General features: G+C 40.9%; 1 protein-coding gene across 1 annotated transcript in view; it reads left to right on the top strand.

The window, feature by feature from the left end:
- The first annotated feature begins 391 nt into the window (after nt 1-391).
- The window catches only part of efna5a (ephrin-A5a), a 78817-nt gene continuing 54402 nt past the window's right edge, over nt 392-24806 (top strand). The window contains exon 1 of the mRNA XM_074690498.1: nt 392-1307. Coding sequence (XP_074546599.1) covers nt 1183-1307 — 125 coding nt within the window. The 5' untranslated portion in view covers nt 392-1182. The remainder of the gene's footprint in view (nt 1308-24806) is intronic.

A 24806-nucleotide genomic window follows, 5' to 3' on the forward strand; every position in this document is an offset into this window, starting at 1 on the left:
GGACGTTGTTTTTGTAAGCGAAACGCCCGTCATTCAAAATCCAAAGCCAATGAGACCGAGAGCAACCGTGAAACTGTACACTGCAAAAAATGTGCGCAACAACAAACCAGCGCTGCAGCCGCTGCACTCCAATTGAAACATGAATGAACTAGAATTGGGGCTTTCTTGCCCTTTTCCGGGTTCACTTTGGACACTTTATCTGCAGCCTGTGAGAAGATGACATAGAAGAAAAAAGTTGACTTTAAACATTCAAATGAAATTACGCAAACTGTGTTTTTAATTCAAAATCACGTCCCCTTGCAGACTCAACAGCCTGAACGCTTCAGCTACAAAGACACACACTTTTTACAGCGTGCCCTGGTTGGCACAGTAGGAGGGAGGAGGAGAGAGAGGGAGAGGGGGCTGGTGGAGGAGGGGGGTTGGTCCGGGAGAGCATGGCCGCAGGAGCCACAGCGCTGCTGACTTGGTTTGGTACCTGCACGTTGGTAACAGCGCTCTTCAGGGAACATTTAACCCGGAGATTGTGTGCGTTTACGCGCGGTGCAGACGTTTAATTTAAACGTGTGTTGTTGTTCGGAGGGGCAGAGGTGCTCGGGCAGCTGAAGCTGCTGGTTTCAATGTTTCTCTTCCTTGGCTTCTTAAGATTCACGGCGGACGGGAGACAGGAGCAGGGACCCAAAGCAGAAGAGTGACGGCACAAGGACTGTGTTTCTTCTGTCTTGACCATTTGAACTGTGGGACATTTTCTCTCTTGATTTTTGTATTTTAACTACGTACGCAACGCTGCCTCCTCTATTGATAATTCTGTGCGAGTTGGAGAAACTGTTAGCAGCACTGTGTGGAGTTGAGCCCGGAGAAGAGAGCGTGGGTCGGACTGAGACATTCTGGATTTTCTTGAATTTTCAACATCTATTTTACTTGAAGTGTGACTTTTGTATAAATCAAAGCGACAGGAGAGTGTCGTTTGGTGCAAAGTCATTGATCTGAATGTCAGACTGAACGAGAAACCCCTCTGCTCCAGGAAGATTTAAAGCTTTTGAACTCCGCCGGAGAAGCTACAGCTGTGTGGGGATTAAAACGCGCAAAGTGCAAGACTTCACAACTAAATCCACCAGAGTCGTTGAACCTGATCCCGAGGAGGGACTTTAATCGATTTCGCTTCTCCGGAGTTGCACAGAAAAGATGCCGCAGGTGGAAATGATCCTTTTACTCATCCTCATCATAGGGATGTGTGTGTTCGGCCAGGACCCGGCTTCCAAGGTGGTGTCCGACCGCTACGCTGTCTTCTGGAACCGGACCAACCCAAAGTAAGTAGCCTGACCCGTTCGCTCAGCCGCTCTCTGTTATATCGTCTCTGAAGGGACAAGCAGACACACAGGGGAGCTTTCACCCCTGACTTTGCCGGGTTGTAGCTGCAATCCATCTGGATCACAGTAGTTAAATTGTAGGCAGGCTGGTTGTCGTTCACACTTTGAAGCAACACATGTTCCTAAATGTAGTATAGAAGATAAAACTCACTGTGTTTTATATCAACTTTAAAGTACACATAACATCGCTTTAATTACTACTATTAAAGCTCCTTTCCCCCTGACTCCACAATTGATGAGTTCCTGTCAAATCCCCGTTTAGTTGCGACCTTTATTTGTTGTTTCCATTGATTGATGATTGCAGATTAATAATCCTCCCAAATCGGAATCATCTTTGTAATATCCCGCGCAGCATAAATCACTGCTGACAGATGAACGACACGTAATTTTCTCCCACATACCCCAGCCGTTATTACGCACCATTACGCGCTATTACGCATTTATGTTTGGCATTTGCTCCATGGTCAGGTCGAAAATGAAATACACGATGAAGCTGAGAAGCGTCGGGAGAAGTGTTGGGCTGAGCTGCTGTTTTGGAATAATACTGAGTCGCTTCCAGTTTGGTGCTGTCGATTAGAAATGACAGAGCTGATTCTGTGCCAAATACAGACTCGTCTTTGGAGACTGTGCAGATATTTTAGAGATATTTGGAGTTGTTGAGCTCCGCGTTGTTACTCACAGACAACGCTTTGCTGAGAATGTACAGGTTAGATGGATTCTGTTTGATATGTGACCTGAAATTTGCAGTTTAGGGAAAGAGCTTTCTCTATTCTCAAAACTGTGCAAAGCTCGATTCTAAACAGACATTTCTCCTACCAAGCTCCTCCTGTATGTCTAAGGGCTTCTGCCGTGACTCAATGTCCCACTCTCAGCACTTTAGCTCACAAGAGTGTGTGTCACTTTGTTTCATTAGAACAGGATAACTCTCATGGCTAAAGTTATGGTGTGAGTCCAGATTAACAGACAAAACTTCACGTCAACATTTCCTTTGGAGCAAGTAAAAAATTAGATTGTGGAGCACCAGAGGAGTTGGACTGACAGGATGTTAATGATACAAATGCAAATGTCCGGGTGTGAGATCAAAGGCTGATGGAGTTCCTGCCCAGCAGACAGATATCTGTGACTGATAACAGCTCTCTGTCCCAATCACAGCCTGCAGGTTGTTTTTTTTTTATTCTGTTGGCTTCCAAACTGTTCCCACTTCCCCAGTCTTGTTTCTTGGTTGCCATGCTCCCCAAGTTCCTCCGTCCCGCTCCACCCCTCTTGCCCCCCTCCCGGCCCACGCTGGTTCAGACAATACTGGGGTACACAGGGGTATTTCAGCTACGGCCAAGGCCCAGCGTGGTGCCCGGTCTTGTGAGAGATACACACATGCTGAGGTCACACACTCGGTAGTAACCAGGCGAGTTTCGGGTTAAGCAGCGCAGAGGGGACCGTTGTCAGGGTCAAAACCAGGGCAGCACCGCCGGCCATGGGGCCCTGATGATGGCCCCGGCACAGGCACCCTGCCTGGGCTTTGTCTGCGAGAATGGAGACTAAATAAATGACTAACTCTAAATGAGTGTCTCCTTTTCTCATTCATGACTTTAATTTAAACCTGACCCCGGCTCTAGAATGTAAGAGAGGACCGTGTTTAATGCCAGGGGGCCCCATGACCCTCAGCAGAACCTAACAGTATTCCATACAAGCTTTTGGGCCCCGGATCCCTGCTGCTTAATGTAACCATACTAAGTATTGGAGCCCTGGGAACCTGCTGTGGTACAGTCCCAACTTCCAGATGAGCCCCCTCCTCTCCTGCCTCCTCCGCTGCATATTTGACCAAAGTGGGAGAAATGGTATCCGGAGCAGCAGTCTATACTCAGCCATTCATGAAATCCCCTACAGGAGCTCGGGAATAGAAAAGGGAAGTGAGTCGTGAAAAATGGAAATGCGATGACATTTTCATGTTTTTGTATTGTTTCAAATTGGCCTGAAAGAGAGAAACTTTCGTGTGATTTGGCCCGACATGCGTCTGTGTTTGCTGTGCTTTCATCTCAGAGAAACATCCTCCTGCGCTGATGCTTGTTGCTGATTAGACTAAGAAAAGCAGGACTGTGAGCAGTGCTGTGAGTGGGATTTACAGCCCTCGGGATATTTCAGTTTTCGCCTGGAGTTTGAAAAGCCTCCACAGTGCCAGTGAGTAGCTTTACTCACCCGTAGAAACTACTGAATGAAATTAAATGAAACTCCAGAATCAGGTAGTCTTATTAGAAGTAAACTGCTGAGCTACAAATGATGAAAACTCTGAAAGTTAGTCTTTTATGGTGCCACAAATAGAAACAGAAAGGCTTCTGATAATTGTGTCTGCAGAGGCTGCGGGAAATCTTTTGTGTTGTTCATCTTAGAGCCACCCCATTAGTCTGGAAATGCTGTGTGGTGGCTTTGCACTTAGTTGTGACATTATGCAGGCTTGAAAAGCGTGTGATATTTTTGTACAACTGAAAATAGAAGAAGGAGTTCTGTGTGTTGGCCACATGATGGTTTGGTCATATTGAAGGTAATGTTGGCAGTAGCTCCAGATTTGAAACTCAGTTTTTTTTTTTCACTTCAGAAAAACAAATACTTCACTCAGTCCTTGGAAGTTGTTTCCAGTACATTGAATGTTGAAAGAGTGGATGTTAAGTCTGTTAACTGTTACTATTTAGGGCTGTTTCTGATCCACAGTTGTGATAAAGGAGACCCTTCCTGTGACCTTAACATGAGCACTGAAGACCGAAAATCCTTTATTATTCCAAGACACAGCCTCAGACCTGATAGATTATAGCAGAGGAAGAAACTTTGCTTACACTAAAAACAAAACAAACAAACAAAAAAAAATAAGTTATACAAAAAAAATTAAAAAGTCTTACAAAAAACAAAGTAAGTTCAAAGTGAAATTTGACAAAAAATTCCAACCAGGCAAACTTAAGTGAAGTTTTAGACAGTGTCATATAAGATCAAAGTGTATGTTATACTGTAGTCTGTTATATGAAAACACGATTTAACAAATTTTACCGAAAAAAGCTAAAAAAAAAAAAAAAGATTTTACAGAAGAATGTAAATTGTAGAAGTATTACACAAACAGCTTATTCTGCTTAGACTTTTTAAGATGTCGTCTCAAAAACAGTCTCTGGCTCAAAAAAATTAGTTATCATAAATAAATGTCCTAATGTACTTTAATGCAAAATATAGAAAGGACATCAACTCATTTCTATTAAAGCTGAGTTAAAGCTGATGAACCTTCTGTAAAGTAAGCCTCATGAGAACACCACCAGTGCCAAAAAGTTTGTCATAAATGAATTTCACACCAGAGCAGATGCAGTCATTTAAGTTTATTAAAGATCCCGTAACAACTTATCTGTATCACACTAATACAGCTGTTAGTTATCAATCATCAACCTGGAAAAATGTCTTTTATACTGAATTAACGATAGATTTGTCCTATTTGTTAGCATCACTTAGTTCCAGCAAATTAATTAATTCTCAGGTCAGTTTTATAGAAAGTGACACCAGGGAAAATTATCAACTTGAGAGTAAGATCCAGAGCTCAGAAAATAAAAACGGAGGCATTTGGTTGTGGAAAAGGCTCATGTATGAAAAATGAGACACAGATGTTCCTTGTCATCTTCGCCGTCTGTGTCGGTAACCAAATGATGGAATAAAGCGTACGAGTGGGGTACTTACTGCTGCTCTGACAAGGAGCTATTAGTGAATTCCCTGCTCACCAGCTCTTTAGCTGCTTCATTAAAACCCACCCGGGTCCATATGGTCTGCAGGCAGGCGCTGCCGTGGCCCAAGGTGTTTATTTGTTGCTGATAGGTGGGATCAACGGAGAATCAGGGCTGGGTTCCATCCTTAATCTCCTGAGCTGTTTGTGTCTCGGACGCCATGGAAACTGATACCCCTCGTCATCAAAGAAGCTCATTGGGTGGGACTAACGACCTGACAGCTGGGGAGAGAAGGATTCCAGCATTCAGGGAGAGCTCTGTCACCCCAGGGGTTTCCTTTAATCCCTGATAATGCCCCTCCAAAGCTCTCCCCGGCAGATGCAACATATTTCTCCATAAGACAATCAAAGAATCTTTTTATTGGCTTGATTTCATGTTTGACAGAAGTGTGGTTGTTGACTTTAAAAGTCTTCTTTGATGATCCAGTTTTCTTTTTCAGTTCAGTCTCTGCACATATGTGATTGTTTTGGGTTGAAATAAGACCCCAGAAATTGGAGTAAGCTCCTCAACTTGACACTTGCAGGCCACGCATTTCTCTTCATAGCACAGTGACCTCCACTATTTGCTTTTTCTAACACTGCTCTCTTTTTAATCTCCACTTATAAAAAAACAATACTCTATTTTTCACTTGGTGGTGAGCTGATGTTGTGATAGTTTCCCAGTGGCATTGTGAGTTGCCCCCTTAGCATTGTTCCCTGTGTTTACCCTCGCTTTCCCCTCTCAGCCTTTCCCGGCTCCCTGCCGCTTGGTTCCGCTTGGATTAAAAATGGACACAAAAAGGCAACCACGTCCAAATATTGACTGGGTCTCAGGACCGCAACCCCTCTCCCAGCACCGGCGCAGAGTGCCTGAAAGGCCGCTATTGTTTCTCTCATACTCAGCGGCCCATAGCAGGGTTTGAGCTGTGCAAAGAGACAGACTGAGAGGAGGAGGAGGAGACGGGAGAAGGAGACGCGGTTGTGGAGTATGCATATGTTATCTGAGGTGGGGCAGGGAGATTACAACAGGCGGGGGTGAAGGAAACTTCCGCTCTAGAGGCCAGAGGCTACGACAGAGGAACAGTGCCCAGGCCGCAGAGTCCTGGGGTGGGGTCAGAAGTGGTGTTTCCACCCCTGAGGAAGTGTCAATCTGAAAAGGCATCAAAGAGAGCTAAGTGAATGTGATTTCCTGCAGGGAGGGTTCAGAAACTATCAATAAAGTGAGGATGAGAGGCTTCTTATCTGAGGTTTACCTTTCATTTTATTACAAAGTGCAGGAGCATTAAGCCTCCTTACAGCACTCCGCTCTCTCAGAGCATGAAATGAAAGAGCAGCACTTCACAGATAGGATATCTGCCGTATTCACTCTCTCATATCATGTTCAGTGTCTTACTACTCAGCACGCTTTAATCACCTGCACCCTTAAAACAGTATTTGACTGAATCTTCTGGTCACTTTCACTGTGAGTTTCTTAATAAGATTTCTGAAGAGAGGTGGGGGACAGGTGTCCTGTGGAGATGCCGGCCATTCCTGTGCTCTCTTCGACCCTGCCTGCAGAGAGAAGCGGCCCCTGCCCTCTTTTACGCTCTGACTAATAAGTGGAAGCCCTCAGGCTGTGTCCGCCTGATTGACAGGAAGTAGTGATGAGGGGTTACTAATAAGTGTGGCAGGTTTATTGGTTTACAGCAAGATTCCTCAAATATTCTGACACAGCAAATGCATTAGTAGTCACTGAATACTCTCAAAGTTGTTTCTTTTGAAGAGAGGTTCTTGTTTTAGCATTTTTTAGCCAACAAAAGTGATAAGCTTGTTTTGGTTTTACCTGCGGTCATTTTGCTTAACATTGATAAGTGAGTGAAGCCTTATTTAGAGCATGAAAAGAAATAAAGGAAAGAATAAATGACTGAATGAACTAATATTTTCTAGACTGAGTCAGCAACTTGAAAATATGGATAATCACCTGATAGGAGCCGCCCCAAGTCTCAATTTAGGAGTGGAAATGTAATTTCTTCCTTGCACGTGAATGAAAAAAATTAAAATTTGAAATGATAGTTCCAACTATCTTAAGAAAACAACCCATTCATCGCCAAGCAAAAGAGCAGGCAGGTAAACACATGAACTAGTAGATTAATGAATGATAATGATGACACAATGCAGATCTCTGTTCCACTGTGGTCATCAGTGTTTCTCCAGACTGACTTGGTGATTTCCAAAAGTACACTCACCACTAGGGATGGGGATTGATAAGATTTTATTGATACCACTGCACTGATCAGTTCTGCTTGTCGATCTGATTCTTTATCGATTCCCTTACCAATTCCTCCCGTGAATATTCTGTGTGCAAATGGAATTTTGCGGGTTTTCTGTACAACATTTGATTGAGTTTATAAGTAAATAAATATAAAATTGGTCATTAGATCTGGATATCTCTGGATGTAAATAAATAAAAATAATTAAAGAATTTTGCACATGGTCACTGGATCCTGTCTTAATGAGCTTTGCTCTGCAGCTTGGATGCAGTGGCTGCATTTGTCTGAAGTTTGTCGAATACATGAACGCTGTGCGTAGACAAATTAACATGTCGGTGATGTTTTCACACTTGCATCATCTCACATAGTTGCAAAGATTGCACTTTGTGTTTTCAGTAGGCATGCACCAATTGGTGCCGATTTCCTCAATTTTGGGGGATTGGGGATCGGCACATCCTTATATTTGAAACTGATCTAATATACCTCTGGGAAGGTCTGACAGCCAGCCATTGTCGTTTTTGCTCTGAGACCTAAAACTCAGGACACTTAATTGGTTGGTTAAGGTAAAAGATTTGATTGTTTCACAGGTATTGTTGGCTTTTTAAAGACTGGTGATTGGCCAGAAAATTGTGATGGGTGCACCCCTAGTTTTCAGCGTCCTTTTTGGTAAAGTGTAGCCAAGCTTACGATTGCTTTGATCTCTCATCCATTGCCTTGGAAATTCTGCTGCTGACCGGAGAGAGATTTGTGGCACGTCATATGTGGTTGACATAAGGTCCATTCGCTCTGTGGAATGGTAATGTAAAGAATCGACAAGGGTATCGTTAAGCATAAAGGCTAATGATGTCGATGGATTGAACCATTTTTGATCGATTCATGGTGTTTTTTGCAGGTGTTTCATCAAAAAGTTATACTGCCAACTACTGGTCTGGCATGCATACTCCAGTTATTTCTGTCACGTAAATGTAGATATTATTTAAAAACTCAAAGGAAAGACTTAAACATTCTGGCATAGAGAAGCCTTAGTGTAGATCCCCTGTAAGTTTGAATATAAAGTATTTCTGAACAAAACTCAAGCTGTAATGAGACAAAAGAAAAGCTCGGTAGCTTATGATGAGTTGAAGTATCTGCCGATACTGAGGGAAATTTTTCAGACAGGTTTCTTGACCCAGGTGTTGCAACTTATTTTAAAAAATACACTAAGGGATCTGAGTTTTGTAGTGTAAAGAAAATTTGTCAGCATTTTTTTGTCTTAATATTTTAGTACAGTGACACCATTTTTTTTTTTACTTTTTTTGCACACTAAACTTTAGAGAGTTTGCCACAGAGAAAAAGAAACTTACAGTGAAACATGGAACAGTCGTTGAAATTTTGACTTGAAAGTGTAAACTGAGCAACCAATCTCTTTCAGCAGGCATATATTTCCAAATGTTCAGAAAATGAAAAGTTTATGACTTTATGAAAAGAACATGAGATTTCAGGTATTCAGATCAGATTGTGTGCTGGTTTGGCATCCTGTGTTTGATATGCGCGACTTTCAGTGGATTAGCAGGGGACTCTTCAGGCCTAATCTCACAGTCTCAGTCCGCTGCACAGAGGTTCACTTTTCTGCCGTTTTAATCTTAGTGGGGCTTTTTTGTGTGTGTATGCTGGTTAAATGTGAGTGGTGAAATGGCATCCCCTGTGTCTTTGTAGGCACCGGTGAGGGTATTAGCAAAGAGGCTCTAAGGGGCTTAAGAGGTCAGCCCTCCCTTTGTGTGAAGACACAAAACACTTCCTGTGGGACCCTTCACCCCTCTGTGTTCTTCCTTCAGAAAGCCAAGGCCTGCCTGACCATTCACATTAATCAGCCTTAGCTCCTAATGACTGCAGTAAAGCTCCTAAAAAGTGCCACAGAAAGGACCTAAAGGGCCACTAAGCTGCTAACAGAGTGGAAGAGGCTGCTGCTGTTTGTCGGGCATCACGCAGAATCAAAAGTGGTGAAGCTGGTGTTTGGTCCTCTAAAAGTAGTGAAATGTAGGTCTGTGATGTTTTTCAAGAGCTTCAGAGAAAGTGAAAGTTGCATTTTTATTTTTATTTTTTATTTTTTTATCAGCCCTGTAATGTTTGCACTGTAAAATTTTGTAATTCTTGAGTTGGAGTATCAACAATTTTGCACTATAATGTATATATATATATATATATATATATATATATATATATATATATATATATATATATATATATATATATATATATATATGTATATATATGTATATATATATATATATATATATATTTTTTTTTTCTTCTTTTTTTTTTCAAATCGTAGAGTTATATGCAGGAAATTCATTCTTTTACTAGATGTAAGCGGATGTGACTTGTGTTATTTGTTGTGCGTGATCAACACTCACAGGTTTGTTTCATACAGCTTAAAAATCTGGCAATATACATGATGTGTCTAAATATTGTCACGTAATTAGTTATAAATAATGTTTGTATTTCTGGTAAAAAAAAAAAAAATGGATGCAATTGAAATCTTAAACATGATAAATTATGAGCTGATTTATTTGGACTGTGGAAGCAGGACAAAACATAGTCAGTAGTGTCATAAGTGTTTATTTCTCATTGTGTTGATTACCAAGAAGTAAATATTCATCTTTACATGATTGTTAATCATAGTTATGATAATTGAGGGAAGTTCACATAAAGTTCTGCAGTTTGACTCTCTTGCTGTGATGTCAGTAGTTTTACTCTGTGATGTTGCTGACAGGAGAGACTTTTCTGTCTCTGCTGGTTTAAGACAAATGGAGGCTGGGAGAAAATTGGCACACTGCTAGATTGAAATCATATGCAATTATGGATGAAATGTAAATTGGCTTGAAATCTTTTCTTGATAAAAAGCAAATGTGATCCTTTTGACAGCCGGGGCCAAACTCAGTAAATGTTTCTGGAAGTGTATTTGGGTCAGTGCGGCTTTGGAGGGAGGCCTGAAACAAGAAGTATGTGCACCTCCTCATCAGGCCCATGTTCCCTGATTCTAAATGGCTGCTGACTTTCTACTTTTTGTGTTTCTTGGAATCAATTAGGTAAAGCTGACGTATGAGTGCATTTCTTTTCTAGGGTAGGTTTGTGAATCATGCGTGATTCACTCAGTGATGAAGTTCTGTGAGCAGCTACGGAGACAAAGCAAAACATCTCTGATGAAGAAAAATCTGCCTCTGTGAGCAGATTTTGACTCTCACTGACTTTTTGAATGCTTTTGTTTCTGTGGTTCAAATGTCTCGCGTAATCGTTTTGCTGTATTTGATGATAGTTTAACCACAACAGAGGAGAAGTTTTGTCTCTTTGCCATTCCCAGACCCCTGTGAGGAGAAATATTGAAAACACAAATTTTATTTACATGCATGTGAGATGCAGTTGTTGTTTCATGAACTTGGTGTGACTTTGTGGGACTTTTGTGTGGCTCTCAGGCCCATTGAGACTCAAAGTGTTTCCTCCTGTTGGATTTCGGCACACTTGGTGCTTTGGGACTCATGAAATATTAAAAGAGCCGTTTGTGATCTCACGATAGAGCTTGGACGAACCTTCACACGCAAGCAGGAGAAATCCAGGTCAAGACCGCCATGACTCTAATAGAGGGGTCGACATAATGTCGTCTGTTCTTTTTCTTTTTCATGAAATTCTTTCTTGGCCAGTGTTTCTTTGCTGATTTACAAATGTGATTAAATTGTTTTGGGTGTTTTATCGTGACACAAACTTGAGTCGCACTGCCATTAATTGAATTCTCAGACAGCCTTGGTATGTACACTTTCCTTCGACGTGGCTGACTTCCTCCTCCTCTTCGCCTTTTCTCTGTGCCGTGTGGCAGAGCGTGGAGCTCAGGCAGCCATTTTCCAATTTGGACTCCATTTTGACTCAAAGAATAAAAAGTAGGTTACGAATCCTGGGATGTCACTTGAGTGTTTTCTGATCTTTACAGACCTGACACTCAACTCCTGTAAAAAAAAAAAGATCCTTCATAGAAACTCATTTAAGTCTGTAAAGGAGCTCGCTGCACAGATGCCTACCTTTTATTGAATTCTTTGAGCCAGATTTTCCAGTAATGTGAAAACAACTTGTAGACATTTATCTTTTTGGCTCCCGTTGTCATATTATTCTTTTTAGCCCTGATTCTTGCAAAATTACAAAACAAACTCCATAAGTCGATGATATGGATAGAACTACAGATGCTTTTTCGCAAATACTTGACTTTTAAGGTAATTCTGTTGGTTCCTCTATCCGCCGGTCTTTAAGACTTTTGTGGGTCTGTGTTTCCCAAAAGTACAGAGTTGCGTAAGATTGATTAGTTTTCCGTACATCCTTTGTAGATTTACCTCATCTTATCCAAAACTGTGCATGTGCTTGTTGTTATTCCCTTCACAGATCCTGAATGTGCTCTCATCAGTACAATAAACTGGCCAGTGTTCTACACGGATTGTGTTTCCGAGATTTCCTGAAAGTATGATAAAAATCAGGCGACTATAAAACGCAATCTGAACTTTAAATTAGTCACAGACACTTGATATGAGCGTAAAAATGTAAGATTTGCGAGATACAGCTTTTGAGACGAGAAACAGCGACAAAGGACTTCCTTTAGTTCACTTCAGATATATTGTTGACAATGTTTGTGAAGTTTTAATCTAAGTTGGTTGAAAGGAATTCAGCCAATTTTTCAAATACATGCTGAGGTTTGACTGCAACACCAAGAAATGGTGGCTAGAAATACTTCAAAATCAAGGATTTTCAACTTGAAGATAGTTTGATCCAAATTTCATGCAGCACAGATATTTATTTAGACTAAAACTGATGCTGTTAATTGAAAGGTTTCTGGCACCAAGCAGCCTGATTGACCTACTAACATAATGAAGATGGCACAAGCCCTGGTTGTGTTTCTGTCGCTGTTTGCCATCACTGCTGCCCGTGTGAGCAGCTACCTTGGCACTCGTATCACCGGTCACAGCGGCAGCAGGATGGGAAAACGCGGGCAGACGCTGGGAGCGCTTGCGCCGATGATCCTCTTTTATGTCTTGGCTCCATCAGGGCCCGGAGTTATTCTAGTGCATAATTGATGGAGGAGTTAGAATAGCAGAAGTAATGCGATGAGAGGGTGCAGCCAAGCGGAGCGAGGGATCGCGTGCGTGGGGCTGCAAACATTGCAGGGGACGAGAGGAGGGCATCTGGCGTAACAGGTCCCAGTGCTGAGTCGACACAGAATATGTCACCGCTGGAGCCAATCGCAGGGCTCCTTTTCCCACCCAATCAGAGTGCTCCACTTGAGAAGAGTACTACGCTTTCATGAATCAAGACTCTGGGTTAAGGAGTCTTCAAAGGCCTTTTTTTTCGTCTGCTTTTCCTTCTTATTTCAGGTTTCAAGGTTTCCAGTTGATCCTGGTGTAAAACTGAGATAATTACTCCTCAGGAATGTTGTAAATCTTGTCTTTGTATCAGTCTTTCTTTGTCCTTTCTTTTAGAGGATCCTAAGGCCGACTCTGCGGTATCAGCAGTGACAGGGTGGATATCACACCTAGACAAGCACCCACAAAGAGAAACTAATGGCCCAACGAGCCTGTTATTGTCTCTTTTACAAAGTAGACAAGGTCACAGAGAACCTGTCCCGTCCTGCTTGAAGAGACCGGCAAACTCAGAGGAAACAAAAAACAGCAGAAGAGACAAGTGCAAATTTTAACAATAACCTTACTTTAACAGCACCAAGTTTTTTAAAGGCTACATAATTAAGTAAAATTTACAAATAAATATGACAGAAACTTTAAAGACAAGTAAAAAGTCAAATATAAAAAAGCATGGATCAAAAGACCCATATGTAGATACATGATTTAAAGAATTGTGATGTAATGCACAATATGCATGACTTTTAAAAAAGATAATTTCTTCTCACAACAATATGTTTAAGTAAAGATAAAAAAAAATAAATATAGACACCTCAGAAATCCTGCAAATGAGAAGGCTTTAAAGTAGTGGTGTGACGTAGAACTTGTTTTCAGTTGAGTAAGTTGCATTTAAATCTGAATTATTGTAAGAAGCTCTGTTTCATGACAAATCAGAATTTCAAGAAAATTGGTTTTATCGTTATTATTGCATGAAATACAATCATTTCAGTTTTAGAGAATTTTTTTTCACTTAGAAAAATTGACTTCAAACTTACGTTGTTTTTGCTCTGTTATTGCCCCATCTTCAATTTGAAGTGCCCAGACCAGACGACTCCAGCACTGAGTGTTTGTTATGTTTCAATTAGTTTCACATTCAGTGCCTTAATATGCAAAATGTGCATTAGAGAAGCTAATGGAAATTTATTGTAATTTGTGGAATCGTTCTTTTAATTATCCAGCTGTGGTGTAATGCAGAGAGTGAGTTTTGCAGTAGTTTCGTGCGTGGCAGAGCAGACAGTAGCGGCTGTCTGGAACACAGACCTGTCCAGCTAAGCACTTAGAGGCCACTGGACCGGTACTGTGTCTATTAGCATCATAAAATCCAGCTCATAAAGATATTTTATTTGTTTCCTGAGTGTGCCGGCTGCTTAGGTTTCCATCAGAAGTCTTTATGGCTCACTGCTCATATTTCTGTCTCTGCACGGAGGTGACTGTTAAGTTTTAGTGGACTTCTGTAAGTAGCAAAAGCTCGGTCATGAAAAGTTCACTATTTTTTTTTTTTTCTTTTGATAGTGGACTTTGTATTTTCTCCACTGTAACGTGAGAGTTTGCATAGCATGTTTCTGGGATACGGTTTAAATGGCAAAAATCATGCAGGTGATTTAGTGAAGAAAAAAAAAATATATTTATATTTAAAAATACTGGTACTTATTGGACACTTTATATATATATATTTTTTTTCTGAATCTTTATATATTTTTTCATTCACATCAACTTGTAAACAATTCTTAAATTTTTTTATTCACTGTGTTTTGACATTTTTTGTAACTTTAAAATTTTTCTTAGAGAAATAATACTTATTTTTTTTTGCAAAATTTTCTTTTATAACATTATTTCTCAAAATTACCTAACATTGTACTGAAAAAGACAATCAAAATTTAAGTGTAACGAATCGTTCAAATAAAGTCATGATATGTTTCAAACAATTGTATAATCTAACATCTATGCTAAGTAACTGATTTAAGTTGTGAAAATGTGCTAAATATTGTCTAGTGTAAAGTTGTGATAGTCTTAACTAATTGCCTGAATTTTTAACTTAGCATTTTGATGTAAATTGTTTTTGTTATTTGCTTTTTCTATATTAAAAACTATATATTTCAGCTTAAAATTTAGCACTTGAAGCCTAGCTCCTTGCATTATTTCATTGTTTTTAAGCCTACCATCTGATAGTTGTGAGGCTGCAGCCATCCTTTTGAACATTAAGCCGATATTTAGTCTCATGACCGCAATTCTACCTTCAAAACTGACTGGAAAAATCTTTTCAAATCTAGCTGGCATTTGCAGGGTTGAACTCGCTTTGATGCACCCCTGTGTCGCAGGCACCGGGTTCCACCTCTGTCACTTCCCCTCAGTTCCACTTATTTAAGCTTGTGTGATTATAGGCTGGAAAAAAAGTCAAGAATTGATTGTAGATGAAGAAAAAAACATGGGCCTTTAAGTGTGAATGTTTGAGTCCTGTGACCGCTCTTCTGTGTCACATGGTCCTCTCCAGAAGTAGTGCTGGTGAGGTCTAGACACGCGATACACAAGGGGGTTAGAGAAACACGCCGGCTAAGACGTCACACACATTTACCATCCACCAAGCCACTCCTGTATGGAGGCAGGCCTGTTTCTAAATTTGCCCAGCAACCCAGCAGTGGAGTGGGAGATCTGGTGCTATGGCGCTGCACAACTGTTTGACACGGGTCTTCACTTTCTGATCAGAAATCACGCCGTTTCCTGATTGTTTGGAAGAACAGCAAAGACTCTGCAGGGTATGAAGTTTGTGCTGAAGTCATTAATTTTCTGATAATTGTTCCCTTGTTGAATTAAGAGTTTGAAAATTCCTCTCTGCAGGCTGAATCACCAGCTCAGGGGCCTTTTTTGAATTTGGTGATATCACTCCTTTGTCGTTCGCAGCCAAAAAATGTTAAAATTAGGTTACAAATCCTCCACACTGCAGTAAAATGTAAAATATGCCAATATGTCTACCGCCCCCTCCTAAAAAAAGAACCCCCCAAAAACAGGGGTGTGTCTTCTGAGAGAGTCTCCAATCAGGATTAACCCATTACCCCTCGGCAGCCAATGAGGCGTGGAGCATCTGTGCTTTCATTGGCCCACTGAGTGCAAATCACCAAAACGGTGCCAGATACACCAGGGTAGAAGTTAACCCAGAATTGTTGTTGCCTGAAGGGAGCAAAGCTCTTAATGCAGCATGTTGAATCCAAGCTGCTGCAACCGGCTGCTTTCTTGGGGATGTAAAGTGAAATGCCAACAACTATCTGAATAAATCACTATCTGTACGGTCACTGTACTGAAAGGCTCTCACACAGTCTGCAACAATATAAATGTTGGAGGTCACAGGCAGCTGAGTGTGCTTCTCTCTTGCTTGCTTTCTAATTATGTACCCCAGTGTTTCTAATTTTCCACTTTCTTAAAAGCTAATATCTTTTTACTCCACCCAGAACAGTGAAATATGAAAATATTAACTTAGAGGATGTAAAATTCTACAAGTTTATATGAAACCATATGATCACAGTAATACGAATTCCAGATAATCCCTGTCTGTGTAATAGCAGCTCCAATTTTACACTGCTGTTTAAAAAGATATTAGCTTTGTTCAATCTTGACATATATATATATACAAAAAAATACAGGTCCTACTGACCTACTATATGACATAATCCCCCAAAATCTTAATTTTATTTAAAAAAGAAAAAGGAAAAAAAATTAAGGGGAAAAAAATTCCATAACATAGTGCAGTAACCCCCACGAAATTTCCTTGGATGACCTTGAAAATGTTGCAGTGCATTAATTTATCCACATTTTTTCAGAAATTTGTCAAAGTGCGTGAATGAAAAATGCTGCTTATACAATATTTGAAGCATTTTTGTGAGTATTTAGTCATACTTAGTTCTGCGTTTTATTGTAAAAATAAAATGCTGCCGTGACCTAACATGCAATATTTATGAAAAAGCTCATTTTGTTTCCACAGGATCTCCTTATGTGATTTCAAAAAGCCTACATGTATGGGTTTAATGAAGTATTTTTTTTTAAGAATAAAGACATTATGTCTTCTCACAAAAGAAAAAAAAAAAAACGTCGGGACAAGAGTATCTTTAAATCTGGTGTGACTGTGAGTCATGTTCTTTAAATTCTTGATTCAGTCATAATTTTCACACCAAAAGATTTGCCTGAAAAAAAAAAATGTCCCGAACTTTTTTTTTGCAGAGCCTCTTAAAGTGTCTTGTCAGCTTTAAATAGCGGATAAAATTTGATTTATTTCCTCATTTTAATTTTGTGAAATATTTTTCTCAGTAAGCAACCAGGCGTGCAGGTGAGCTGCTCCTGGTTCAGCCGTGCCGTCCAGATGTTTTTCATCCAGCTGCTCTATCAGATATTTGACGGGTGATTAAAGCTTCTCAGACTTTCATTCTTTGTTCTGCTCCCAGAAAAAAAAAAATCCACTTTCACTTCTTATCGGTCAGCTCACTCCTTTATTTTCTCCACATGCAAACATACGATCACTGGGCATTTACTGTAAGTTGACATTACTTGTTCTTGATTTTGTTCTGGCGTCTGCAAATAGGAGGAATGTGTCAAATGTTCCTCTGAATTTAGACCATTTGAGAGTGTGGACCACTTTCTTAGAAAAGTCTCTAACTGGTGATCCACTCAGATGAATGTCAGCACATTGGTGACTTAAATTTGGCCGTGTGCTCTGTGGGTGCAGACACACATTAAGTCTACTGTGGAAAATGAGTCTGCAGACTTTGGGGAGACAGTGTGATCACACAGTCACCCACACACACACACACACGCAGGGGCCATGCATGCCTACACACAGATGCAGACGCAGACTTGTGAACAGGGTGTCATATGTTTATCATGTAAGTCAGCTGTTTGATCATAATTTGTGATTAATCAGCCATGAGAGCTTTGGAATTAAGAGCAGCTTTTCATGTCAGAGTAACTGCAGCCTAATCCGTCTGGCCTTTCCCAGAAGCTTTATAGTTTAGCGGAGCAGATGACACAGAGCGGGCGGCTTGGAGTTGGTTATAGAGTATTTTCAAACTAAAAGGTTGCAAGTTTTAGTCCCAGTAAACTATAAATTCCTACTTTAGCAATTAATTACGTATCCAGACGGATATGTTTACATATTCAAGAAAAGGAGGCATGGAATCTGTTCTTTCAATGTCTTAAAAGACTGTCTGAGGTGTGTAGGTAGAAAGATCTGCAGCAGGAAAAGTGAAACAGGCACAGACACAAAAGGACATGCTACCGTTGAGCTGCCCAGGTCTAAAAAACATGGAAGCATGCACTGATAGGGACAACACAGCAAAGATCTACTACTGTTAGAGTCTTCAACCAGAAATTGAAAGATTGTTTCTCTCAGTAAGAAGCTTTATGTGTTACATGTCCTTGATTTAGCTGGTTTCCTCAGTTTATACAGCAGAAATGATTCCTGGAGCTAACATGCTAACATGTTGTCAACGTTACGCAAACGTTTCAAGAAAACTGTTGTTTCATTCAGCCCTTCCTCAAAATAATGCTCTATTTGTAAAGTTTGTAAGAACAGAAACATTTTTAAAGAGTCCCCTAATGGTAATTTTAATGTGTAATAAAACCTAACATTGTTTGGCCTGTTTTTTTTTTTTTTAATTTTTATTTTCTGCCAATTTGTGCAACTTACTCATAGCATTCTCATTTATATTTTTATTTTTTAATTTTTTATTTTTCTGTAATTCTTGGTGAAGTTTGGATCAAAATGTTTGACATGGCTGCAAATAAAAATTAAATCAGACAAATTTCACATTCTTTTCTCAACCTGAACAAGAAAGCTTACATAGCCTAAACTTACCCACAGATCGTAGCAAGGCTGCAGAGTTGTGCCAGGCTGCACACCAGCCATTTTCCTGTTTTCTTCCTGTAAATGAACCCAGTTCTTTTTGAAAATAAATGTACAGTACTCATATATTTAAAAAATATACAGGTAGGTGTTGTACAACTGTGACCGACCATGTAGTTAAGCAGTTCTGTGTGAGTCATAGATAACAAGTCTCTAGATCTGTACTCTTTCTCCCAACTTTGTTCACTGGAACTCAATGTTTCTGATCTGCATGTTCATCCTGGAGTGTCAAAACTCCTAATTTATGTGAAAATCAAGGGATTTAAAGCTGAAGTTTAACATTGAGAGATAAAAAAAAGTCAAATCTACCATGCTTACACCTGCTGTTGTAAAAAGCAGGATATCAAAGCACAAGGCAAACATTTTGCATTTTACTCCTTGGATGAATTATCCCATAGCTGTCTTGCTCACTAGCATAAACTTTTCTTTCCCCCATATCTGGCAGAGCATCAGGTCTAGTTTGGTTATGAAAAAAATATTCTGATCAACTCACAAGACAAACAGTTCTTGCTTGTGCAAATAAGTACTTTTCACCGTAAATTCAGATAAGTTTTTGCCAAAACAATCTCTTCACATGTATCTGCGCTTCTGCCTGGTAGTCTTCTTTGTTCATGTTCTGCTCCATGTCAGAAAGAAACAATTCCCTGCTAATCTCACGAGTATTCATGCCAATAAAATACCTATAAAATGCTTCAGACTCACCCTGCATGCCTTGCCCTGGGCACACTGTTCCCTCCCCACAAATGTTTCTCCTACTGCCCCCTTTGTTCCGCTCCAGAATGGAGTTGACGCGTGTGAAACCGAACGTGATACCAGAGGCCTGAGGGTTCATTATTCGCCGCTGTTCTCACGGGGCGAGTGAAAAATCACTCCTTTGTGCTTTGGAAGAAAGAGCCTTCCTCTGACCTCATGGTTACGCAGTGTAATGTCAAAAGGCCCTGAGGTTTGTGCGGTGTAGCCACACCCACTCTGTTGTGGAGCCGCCGTGGAACCCAACCAGAGTTCCCCATCTTTGAGAGGGGCAGAGTGAGGAAAAAAACAGCCTCTTGTAAACAAATGTTTGGATCCCTCGTCGTACACCACACTAATTGGACCTTGGCTGCTTGGAGAGTCCCCTTTTTACTCTAATCCAAAAAGTGCATTTTCTGGATTCTCTGTATACTGTCCACATCAGACCACGGTGACTCTCAGGCGCCTTCAGCCAAGGACAAATTAAAGATTCTTTGGTCTCTCTGCAGTCCTGTCCTGTGCTTTATCAGACTGATTTGAATTACAGGTTTCTTAACAGTCAGGGAATCTCCTCTGCTTGTGGAGAGGAGCTGACCCACATCAAACACATTTCTTTGCTCATCAAAGTGGCTGCTAAAAGTTGCTTTCCTGGTGCAGATCATGCTTGGTGGCAGATCTGAAGAGGCGTCCTTAAAGCTTCACTTTGAACACTCTTAGAAGACATAATGACCTAGAAAAGCAGCCTTTCAGGTGCTAATTCAAGCTTTGTTGTGCATTTATGTGTGGGTATAAATGCCACTATTTCTACTCTTAACCCCACACAGGTGAAAAGAAATGTGAAATGTATGCTTGTTTTCTCAAAACCTGAAAGTGTTAAGCACTTTAAAGTAGGTATTAGTGTTTTTAAAGGTTTCAGATAAAAAAAAAGCTTTTACATTTACTCACGACAAAGTTTTATCCCAAAACAGTACAATGCAGTAAAAAAATGTTGCACGGATATGCTGAGGGACTGAAAACGCTGCAGTGACATGCCAGGCCTGTAGTTGGCGCTATACCTGTCTTGTCCAGAGGCTGCTTTAGGTAGATGTCCACCGAAGTAGAGTTGAGCCGATCATCTGGTGTATTGGCGAATGCTATGAGCAGAAGTGGAGCAACAGATGCACAATTTGTTGAAAGACAGTCAGCAGATTCAGCAGCACAAGCACAACGTGGTAGTCCGTGGTGATCGTAACAACGGTACTGTTGTACTGTTGTACTGTTGTATTTGCTTGCGCGAAGCGGAGCGTGACGTCAGCTCTTCCACTGAAAACACCAATTTACTGTTTACGTGTCAACGGTGTCAGAAGCGTCTCAGAAAAAGTCCACTCTGGTGGGCGTTTTTAAAAGTTTGCGTTTTAAGGTCGGCCAAAACGCCATTTCCTCGAAATGCAACAATACTTTTGCGTTTCACCCAAAACTGTTGTTGAGTAAACGGCCCCGAGAATAGCACTCTGCTTTAACAAATGTTGCAAAACCTTGTTTTGTGGATTTATTTGTTTCTTGCAGAGCGACAAAGCACATTTATGAGTAAAAGTTCAAAAATGGAGACTGTAAGTATGTGGAAGTCAGCAAAATTGCTTATTTAAGCAATAGTCACAAGGCACAAAAAATCCTTTGGTACTTCTTTAGGTAGCTCTGCACTGTCTTTGTTTCATTATGATCACATTATTTGTCATTTAGCCCCTGAAAAGCACAGATTTTTTTTCAAGCTTCTGTGCTTTTAGTCAGAAAAGGCACAACATATTGCAAGACATCAGGGGATTATTTCTCTTAAGTGAAAAGGGAAATAAAAAAGTTGCAATTTAAAGACAGATTTTTTTGCAGCAACTGATGAAAGTGGAGGTACTTCTCCGTACTGCTGACGAATCCAGAACTTGACCGCAGGCAGTGATGGAGTTTTCATAGCAAATCCATGTAAGAGTGCGATATATGATAGCCTGCTTTAATCACTCATTATTATGACACAGCTCAACCAAAGCGGCGCTCTCATGAGGTTGATTTTGGATGCAGCTCTAATGTTCCATCCAGCTCCTCCATCTTTCTGTCGTCTCCCGCTTCCCTTGATAGCGCTGCCTTGTTAGCCAGGAATGTGGAAACGGCACATTTCTGCTAAACTGAGGCTTCATGGGAAAACGTTGCTTCTTCTGTGTCTGCAGAGGAAGAACTGTTAATGGATTAAGTGGCTGCTGTTTCCCACCCGAGGACCAGGCCACGCTCTTACCCGGGTTTATTCAAGCTCCCCCCTCCATCTGCATGCAGGACTAATAGGCATGGCTGGTGTAGCTCAGCTTTAGACCCCACTCCACCGCCATGAACTTGGCTTTCCTGCCCCTCTTCACCCCATTCATGTCAGCAGGTCCTGGCAGTCTTGTTGGGCTTTTTTGAGTGTGTTCACTTTGGACGGCGATGAAAGGAGTCGGGGGAACATGGGATCTTAAATCACTTAATGAGGGGAGACAGGCAACGCTTTTGTCCAGCTTGTTCTGGAGCTGCGTCCAGCCAAAGGCCTCTAACGGGCTCTGACACCTCGCTCTGCTGCAGACCTAAGGGTGTGTGTGAGTGTGTGTTGGTTTTTCGCCAGCTTTGCCTCGGCCTGCTTTCGCTTCAGAGTTTCAACCATTTTTGTTCAACTTCTCAGCATTTGTTCACATTTCCTCACAAGTTCAGCATGTTTGTTTGGTCTCTTCCCATTTTGTGTGTTTGGGCGGCAGGAAGCATATTTGTATGTGTGGTGAGGGTTAAATGTGGGGTGGAAAAGTGGCCACATGATGTGTGAGGCAGCCATGTCGAGGACAGGGTCACTCCCTGCGGGTGTTTGGCCTCGGCCTACAGTTAGCATGTGCTGACTGAGCCGGAGTGAGGAGGGAAAACCCAGAGAAGGAAGTAAATAAACAAGAGACAGAAGAGTTTCAAATATTTGTGTTTGGTTGTTACGTCGTCCTTGGTCTTTCAAACACAGGCCCTCTGATCGGATGAAGGTAACACACAAATATGTTAACGTTGGTTGGAAAAAATCATTAAACTTTTTAACGGGGCCAAAATGTGTTCTCAGGTTCATTCCTCTGGAGCTTGCTGGTTTCAGTACCTCCCTAAATCAAAGTCTGCATTCTCAATATAATGGCAGATTATGAAAATGGCAAAATAACAAAACCATGACCTTAAACATGGAGGCATTCACACGACATTTCAACTTGTTTTCAACTATGCGAGGAGAGCCCTGGGGATTGTGTATTTTCAAGACTACAATAAAAGGTACGTTGAAAAGTTTTCTCCAAGCCAGCAAGCAAAGTGTTACTCATAGTAAAGCTCGAGCTGTAAAGGTTGTGTGCTGTGTAATGCTTTACGCACAAACATGACGTGCAGAAATGAGGCGCACGAGATCTGTGCGAGAGAACGCATGAGGCGTTTATGTTTTTGAACCGCCCACGCGGCATCCGTTGGTGTCCATTCCCAAACTGCAGGGGGCGGTGTATCACAAACGTATGCCTACCAGAGTACTAAATGAGAGTTGAAGAAATTTGGCTTTGTTTACAACACATTTACACATCTATCCTGGAGATTTTTCCAGGTGCTTTTAACCAATTCCTCTTCTCTGTCAAGAGTGGACACAATTTCACACCATAGATTATTTACCACTTGTTTATCACGATGACCTCTGTATGAAGAGTCATACAGATGCCTGTATTTCTGCATTTAAACCACTTCTGCTATCTTGACCACGCGCCTCCATTCAGCAGGTTACAGATTTTCAAGTGTGCATGACGTGGAAAATTTGCGTGTGAAAACGACTGCACGAGGGGACGTAGGTGCAAAAATGACGTCATTCGTCCGCGGCACAAACCCTGCAGTCGCGTCAAGCATAAATCAGCCTTTAGTAAGACAGTCTGGATCATTTTTTAAAAATTTATTTTCTTAATTATTATTTTTTATTTAATTTTTTTTTTCATACAAAGATACACATAGATTTGTAATAGGTTTTATGTTAGCGCTCTTGAATTTGTAATTGGTTGTTATTGAGCTGCCGCTTATTTTATTTTTGCTTGTTTTTCTTTGTTCCGTTTTGGACTGTTCTTGTCTTGTTCTTTTTTTCAATTTACATTTGTATGAGTGGACCCCAGGAAGAATAGTCACTACACAGGTCGTGACTCATGGGGATCCAAATAAACAATAAATGTGTAGTAGCACCAGCACCAGGATCTACAAAGGGTCAGCTTTGTAGTAGAGGTCCCCACCTTGTGACATCACATCCCAGGAAACCCCCTCAGCATCCCCCTCACAATGCCAGCCGACTCTATCTCACCTCCTCGACACACACTACTCCACTCTCCTGTCTGTGAGAGGAGCTGCTGCCGGTTCAGTCTATTCACCTCGCTTAGTCCATTTTCACTCATGCGATGCCATTAACACTCCCCCACAGTCTTTCTTGGTACTCCTTCCTCCTGTTTTCTCTCTGACATTTCAGCCTAAGGTGTGTAACAGTGCTGGGATAGCTTTTTGCCTCTGACAAGTATACTTCTCTCCTCCTCTTTCCCTCTCATTTATTGTCTTCCACTGTCTACCACTACCTCCCTCTTCTCTCTCGTTTTCACACATGCTGCACACACGCATTTCACACATGCTTGCACACACTGAGTAGCTGGCAGACTGGCATTTGCTTACAGTTCTGGAGGCATAAATTATTTTTCTGAACTTGTCTTCATTAGAATCAGAGCTTTTCAGAGGACAGTGTGTGCACCCTGGCACCAAACCGACCCCATTTGAACCATTTACATATCAGTTTCAAACAGCTGCTCTACATCTGCATCTGTGTGTGTGTGTGTATTGAGGGTTTAAGTTGGACTCTTAAAAGCTAAGATTTATATGGCGTTTCCAGTGTAGCTTCACTGCAACTGCTTCTTGGCTGTTAAGGCTTACCGTTCTTTTCAGCTGGCTCAAGTCCGGTTCCTTTCACAGCCCTCCAAAACAAGAAGAATGCCACGAAGTTCCCATGGTAAATCACAATCACATTTACATTTTAGGCCTCATCCAGAATGCCACCAATACTATGGGAGAGGCTGTGTTCAGACCCACAATGGAACTGCATTAAAAAACCATAAAAGCCCGGGCTGGTGTGAAAACAAACCACGACAAACAGTTTGATTATATCACATGCCAACACATTTTACAGCTGTTTACACTCCACTGAGGCAGGATTTTACAACTCTGAAAGGATGTGCAAACATTTTTTCCTCATTCCCCTTTTTGTTTTTGAGATAAACTGCAGAGCTGAACAGCTTTGCTTTTCTTTCTCCAGCAAGATTATTATTCTAACAAACCCAGTTAGAAGTAAAACAACAAAGCAAAATGCAAAAAAAGTAAAAGAAAATATATAAACATTGAAAGTATTGTAAAAGAAAGTTACTCAACATTGTTTTCAAGGTGGACTCTTTTTTAAGAATGAAACAAAAAGCCAGTTATTAACAAGTTGAGTTGGCAGAAAAAAAGCCGATAAATGAGCAAACAGCCTGACTTATCTCAGTTACAGGAGGAAGATACTTTATAAATCCAAGAGTAAATCAAGTGTGTTTTAGATCAAAGATCAATGATGTTAACATCTAAGGTCATCAAATCAATAATATCTTT

Source organism: Halichoeres trimaculatus, unplaced genomic scaffold (genome assembly GCF_033239565.1).
Source record: "Halichoeres trimaculatus isolate MK-OKI-2021-1 unplaced genomic scaffold, fHalTri1.1 fHalTri1_scaffold_16, whole genome shotgun sequence".
NCBI lineage: Eukaryota > Metazoa > Chordata > Actinopteri > Labriformes > Labridae > Halichoeres > Halichoeres trimaculatus.